Source organism: Rhincodon typus, chromosome 10 (genome assembly GCF_021869965.1).
Source record: "Rhincodon typus isolate 14 chromosome 10, sRhiTyp1.1, whole genome shotgun sequence".
Lineage (NCBI taxonomy): Eukaryota > Metazoa > Chordata > Chondrichthyes > Orectolobiformes > Rhincodontidae > Rhincodon > Rhincodon typus.
In genome coordinates, this window is record NC_063341.1 from 15,240,609 (window position 1) to 15,247,224 (window position 6,616).

Here is a 6,616-nt window from a genome sequence, read left to right on the forward strand (position 1 = left end):
TGTGTTCATCCAGCTCTGCACCTTGTTCATTCACCAATAACCTGCTCACCGATCCTCAGCTTGGTTCCACTGGAAATACTCAGCTCCAGGCTTCATTACACCTACCTCCATAAATGGACAAAAGAGCTAAATTCCTGACTTGGAGAATGACTGTCTTTGTTACAAAGGTAATATTTGACCTAATGTGACAGTAGTATTTACATCGATAGGAATCAGGAAGTGTGGGCTTCTCTCCTCTGGCTGGAGTGGTACCTGATTCATAGGAAGATGGTTGTGGTTGTTGGAAGTCACTGCAGGTGTTCCACAGAAGTGTGTTCTGGCCACAACCTTCTTGAGCTGTTTTATTGATTGCCTCGATAAGGTTAGATGCTCTTTGTTTATTGCACAGTTTTCAGTTACATTCATATATCCTCATTTACAACAGACCATGCTGACATATGGAATGATATGGACAACATTCAGGCTTGGCCAGGTAAGTGGAAAATAACATTTGCATTACACAAGAGCCAGACAACCATCTACAACAAGAGGGAATCTAATCATCTCCACTTATCACTCAGTGACATTACTGCTAAAGGATACTCAAGACCATTGGGGAAGAACAGACCATTGATCAGAAACAGAACTGTACAATCACGTAAATACTTTAATTGAAGGGCAGGTCAGAGGCTGGGAATTTTCTAGCGCATGAATTCACAGCATGGAAACAGGCCATTTGGCCCAACTGGTGCAGGCTGGTGCACCTTTAAACAAACCTCTTGCCAGTCTACTTTGTCTAATCTTACCAACATACTTATCAACAGCCAGCATCTTACCTCACTGCCACCATCTACAAGGCATAAGTCAGGAATGAAATGGGATACGCTCTCCACTTGGATGAAAGTAGTTCCAACAAAACTAAGCACCTCAACACCTTTCAGGCCAGTTCGATCAACACCCCATCCACCATCATCTTAAACATTCATTCCCATCAAGACCAGTGCACAGTCAGAACAGTTTGTACCATTTACAAGATTCATTACAGAAATGACAACAATTTCCAAACCCATGACCACTCCCAGCTCGAAGAATTAGAACAGCAGGTGTGTGTACACCTACAAATTCCCCTTCAAATTGCACATTATCCTGACTTGAAATTATATCATTGCACCTTCCCTGTCACCGAGTAAAACTCCTGGAATTCCTTTCCAGGTGAAAGCAGAGCTAATTTAATCACCAAAAAGATGTAAAATTGATATAGGATGATAGGCTGCCTGTACTTAAAGCTGACAAGGCATTAGGTGAGATGTATCCAAGGATATTAAAAGAAGCGGGAATGGAAATTACAGGAGTACAAGTAATAATTTTCCAGCAATCCTTAGAAATAGGATGCTGCTAGAGGATCGGAGAATTGCAAACTTTACGATCTTGATCAAAAAATCGTGTTTGGATAAGCCCAGCAATTACAAACCAGTCAGTTTAGCTTTGGTGGTTGAGAAACTTTCAAACATAACAAATCTGGACAAAATTAGTAGGTACGTGATCAAACACAGGTTAATTAGGAAGAACCAGAGAATATTTCTTAAGGATAATCTGCTGGAATTTTTTGATGTAGTTGATGAGGCTAAAATAAACAAAAGTGCTATGAGGAAAAGATTTTTCATGTAGCGAGTGCTTAAAGTGTGGAGCACACTGTCTGAGTGGATGGTGGAGGCAGGTTCAATCAAGGCATTCAAAAAGAAATTGGATGGTTATTTAAAAATCAAAATTTGTAGGTTTACTTGGAGAAGCAGGAGAATGGCACTGGAGATGCCTATTTGGTGAGCTGGCATGGACACAATGGATCAAATAGCCTCCATCTGCACTGGGATAATTCTGAAATAACAGCACCATGGGTGTATCTGCACCATTCTAAGTGCAGCGATTCAAGAAGGTGGGTTACCAACAACTCATTGTGGGCAACTAGGGATGGGCAATAAATGCCAGTCATTTCAATGATGCCTTCATTTAATGATTGAAACAAGATGTTACTGAGTGCTGCTTGAACCCATAGCCTTCTCACTTAGTTATGTTACTGACTGTGCCAAGGTTGACCGTTATGGTTTTGGCATGTAGTATATTTCATGAACATGATCTCTTCCCTGTCCCAACACCCACTACCAACTGCCTGTATCAAAAGAAAAAACACAAGCCATTACATGGAGCAACAGTTTTTATTGCACCTCCTCTTAGTAATTTCACAATGGAGAAAATGGAACATAAATTATTTATGCACATTAGAATGTGAGATAATAAATTAGCGACAGAACTTTAGTACAACATAATTATAACTCTTCAGTATCAGTTTGGAGTCTGAACTGCATCAGGACAGAACATGGTTGGTTGGAAATTGTAAGTAACCAACATAGCAAATGTTTTTAGGAGAGTGTGCTGCAATGTTGAGATATACTGAGAATTCAGTAACATTCAGCATATTAGTAATTGCCATCAAAACCTCGACCTAACCCTTTTACAAGTTCATGATTGTCTATTGTCATGCTTCCAACTTAGTGCTTTACTGTTCATTTTGAATCTGTCTCTGGTAAAAAGATTTTCAAATATTTTCTCTAAAATTATTTGATTAACGTAAGCTGTCTTGTATGGCAACACATGCTTTATGGTGTATTGAGCATAAAAAATGTGTTACAAATTTAAGAAGGGTTGTATACTGCTTTAGTCTCACAATGTTTCAACTTGACAAGCTTGACACTGCTACAGAAGCAATCACCAGTCTTCTAAAGGAACTTCAGTACAAATTTTTCTCATACAGATACCTTCCAAACTGTATTTCCTACAGTATCTAACCAATAACACAGAATACAATAAATAACTTATACAATAAGCATAAAAACACTTCTGTGAAAATATAAAATAATGCCCCATCACTTCTCACTGCAGTGCACGTCTTCACTTTCTTATGCAATGCGTTCACAAATATCATAGATACATCTGTGTCTCCAATTCTTTGGAAAACCCTTTGCATCCAAACTCTGCTGCCCGACAATGTTATATCTCTCTAACTTCCATCTGTGTTTGTCTTCATGCTTTCCATTCATGGCCTCAGCTTTCATCAGTTACTCTGTTAAGATCTCTCCAAGATTCACTCCCTTCAGTTTCACGTCTGGGACTGCCTGTTGACTTCTGTAATCAGGTTTAGATACACTTCTGATCTCAGGAATCTGGCATATGAATCTTTCTCCATCAGATTATAAATCTTCTTCTGGGCCACATCAAAGCTGGAGCGGCTGGGTTTCAGCAGGTGCTGTTTAGTGAAGTCTTTTGTTTCATAATCAATATTAACCTATTCAGAAGTTAGAAAGCAGAAAAAAAATCAATGATTGTTCCTCTTTAATCATAAATTTGCTCTTGGTAATGTACTAGACTTTTTCTTCAAGAGGTTTTAAAATCAAACATTGCATATGGTTCACATTTACACATGAAAGGACTGACCTCTTTAGGAGCATCTGTTTCTATAAATTCCAAATAAATCTTCTTTGCTTTGGAGGCTCGTTTTGCAGGAGATTTGGTTTTTTTGTAATCTTCACAGGCCAGCCAGAATTCAATGTTCTCCTCACTGTATTCGGAACGGAGAAATGCTCTGAAGGCAGACAGACCATCTGACAAAAGAAGGGGGACAATCTATAATTGTTGGATAATTTCAGTGGTTCTATTGAAGTTGAAGGTAAAACAAATATGTTCCATGCTTTCAAATTTGCAAAAGCTCATGACAGATTATATGTGTTTTAAAATTTAAACCTCAACATTAGAAAAGGAGGCCTTTTGATGCGTGATAATGATCTGAGGGAGGTTTCTCATGAAGGATTGATGGTGAGCGGGGGTTTTCAAAGATTCTATACAGTGCTTATTGTTAGCTGCTGCCTCATATATTGCTTTTTGGCCAGGCATGTTCAGAGACCCAAGGCTCCATCAAATACTTTGCCCGAAAGCATGAAATGAAAACCTTGTATTCTTCCTTCATTCCTTTGGACTTGTCTAGACTAGATGAACCACAGGAGAGGATTGTTTGGAAATGTCTACAGACTGGTAGTTTCTCAGGCTGTTGAGTCATCTGCCACAGCAAGCTTGGATCTTTCTCTATGCAAAAAGCTCTGATTAGAATAATCAATGGACACTGAATCCCATCATGTTCCTTTCATCAATAATGCAAATTTGTTATTCAGAGGGCTGGTCATTAGATTCAGTGTATTTCTTGAGTTTATATGCTACCTGATCACTTCACATACCATCTTTCTTAGACAATGGTTTACTGCAGTCTGAAGCTGTATGCACCCTGCCATGTTCTGGAGCATTTGCAGGAGGTGTTTCAATCCTCAGTGAAACAGTGACCTTTGGGATATGTTGCCAACATCTTCAATGAATGTAGATTCAAAGGGAGCTGGACAAGTTCCTGGAGGAGTTGATATTGATGCAAATGAAAAGTGTGGACGGTTGAATAATTAACCTTGTGGTCATTGACAAGTCCTGAATCTCACTTTTGATGTCTTTCAGGTACTGGGGAAGAATTTCCCACATTTATTTTTGCCCATGTGCTGTGATACACTGCTCTTTGCTACAACTCTCAGTTTGTCATTTGTTTTGGAGGTGAGTTATTTTGCAAATTTGAAGTCTGTGCTCAAACACTTAGAAATAAAGCTACATCAGACGTATAATTTAGAAAAAAAAATCCTCTGGGGCACTTTAACCAAATCGTTATAATTGATTTATACTAACAGATGTCAACTTAACACAATAACAATGCAAAACCTTTTCCTGAACCCCCATTATGGCAGCACAAAAACAGACACCTACTTACATTTATGAGCAAGCATCTTATCCAGCGAGTACCTCCATTTCTTTGCTTCGTCTGAGTTGGGCCTATTTTAAAAAACAATAAAAGTACAACAGTTTTCTTAATTCTGCATTTGACAAAATAGAGGCAAATTAGTTTTGATAGTCAATTATTCTGCTTCTAGATCAGTGCGAATGTGCTCACCTAGAATTTGTTTTCTCCTTCTTGTTTGCTGGAACAGAACGGTAAGATTTCTCTGACATCTGTAGAAAAACTCCTAACCGAGACTTAATCCCCTTTGCCCTGGAAGTAGAAAATATTTTTTTTTGGAAAAGAAAATCTTTCACATCGATTGTGACTATTGCAGATAAGTTACATCATTTTAAAAATAATTAGTTTGCCAATGCTCTAAATCATTATTGTTAATCTTATTATCTGAAGGGAGTCATTTCCTCTTTATGATCCATCTAATTTGCTCTTTGAAGGGATCTGTTGACTTTTCTTTATTAACCAGTTCCATGTTTTAAGTTGGATTCACTGAGGTGGTTACTCTCTGAAATAATAGCCACCACAGATGGACTGCAGTACAGCCTGGCTGTATTGCAACAGGAGCAAGTTGCAATATACAATTAGCATGTTGCCGCTGACAGGGATCCAACAGTAGTTATGATATTTAAAGTTGTTCATATCTTGATATTAATTTTAATTTACAACATAAAACACAGGAAATGTATAACAGCTCTATCAGCATTAATGAGACAGGATAATGTTTTAGATTCTGACTTTTTATATTAATCTATCTTTTCTTCAGAGACAGATGGTCATCTTAGATTTCAAGTGCTTGCAGGGATCCCTGGTCAGTTCTAACTTTGATTCAGAAAGATTAGGAGGAAGTGCAAACTCGTATTACAGTGATATGAAAAGATCACTGCAGCGAGCTTCATGAAGCTGTGTTGGAGTTACAGCCTAAAAAAACAATTTAAGTTTCAGTCAAAAAATTGTTTGGTGTGGTCTTTCAACATACTTATGAATCTGAAGTCCTTGATTGATGAAAATCAATTGAATTTTAACATTACTTTCTATTGATTCTTTCCCATTATCCGAGGTAATTAAAGGAACATTTGTCACAGTTAACTCAATGCACAAATTAGCTTTTACAGTATGTTTCTTTTCAATTTTGACAGCTTATTTTTAATCTCTGGGAAATTTTAAATCGAGTTCTCTAGTAGAGTCTACTACACAAATTTATATCACAATTATGTAAAAAACAACCCTGATCTATAATTCACCTTAAATTACAAAAAAACCTAATCCAGCAAAAAATAAATCCTGAAGTACTCACATCCAACAGCAAGTTTTGAACTATTGAATGCATTATTTAAAGTCAAAGTAAATACTTACTTCAGTATCCCTCCACTATTCAATGTATTATTTATACAGAAATCTCTTAAGTAACATACCTCTCTAGGCAGCAGCTTGGTAGTGATGATAGTCCTCGGCACATTTTTATTTTTTTCTGGGTGCTGCTAAGTCTCCTTTGCTAAGTTTCTCCTGGGTACGGTAATCTTATATGTACAGACTGACTGCTTCGGCTGGGCTCAGTGTCTTTTATACACAAGCAGATTGGAATGGTGCCAGTTGTTTAACCAATAAGAGGGCCGCAGGAAACTGACAAGGTTGCACGACCAACAGTTTAGGATTTCAATGATGACGTTTCTGTGCGTGGAATATCCCTGCCTGATAATATAATCATTTATTAAATATCAGATTATTCATCCTTCATGTCTATGGATCATTAATTTTGAAGTC

At 37.6% G+C, this 6,616-nt stretch overlaps 1 protein-coding gene across 1 annotated transcript; it reads right to left on the bottom strand.

Moving 5' to 3' along the window:
• Positions 1-2,173: 2,173 nt before the first annotated feature.
• LOC109931275 (regulator of G-protein signaling 5-like) lies at positions 2,174-6,380 on the bottom strand. Its single transcript, XM_020530599.2, has 5 exons — positions 6,268-6,380; positions 5,012-5,110; positions 4,832-4,893; positions 3,469-3,635; positions 2,174-3,319 (listed from the first exon to the last, which is right to left on the bottom strand). The coding sequence occupies exons 1-5, from the start codon at positions 6,309-6,311 to the stop codon at positions 3,134-3,136; spliced, it is 558 nt and encodes a 185-aa protein (XP_020386188.1). The 5' UTR covers positions 6,312-6,380; the 3' UTR covers positions 2,174-3,133.
• Between the last annotated feature and the right edge of the window lie 236 nt (positions 6,381-6,616).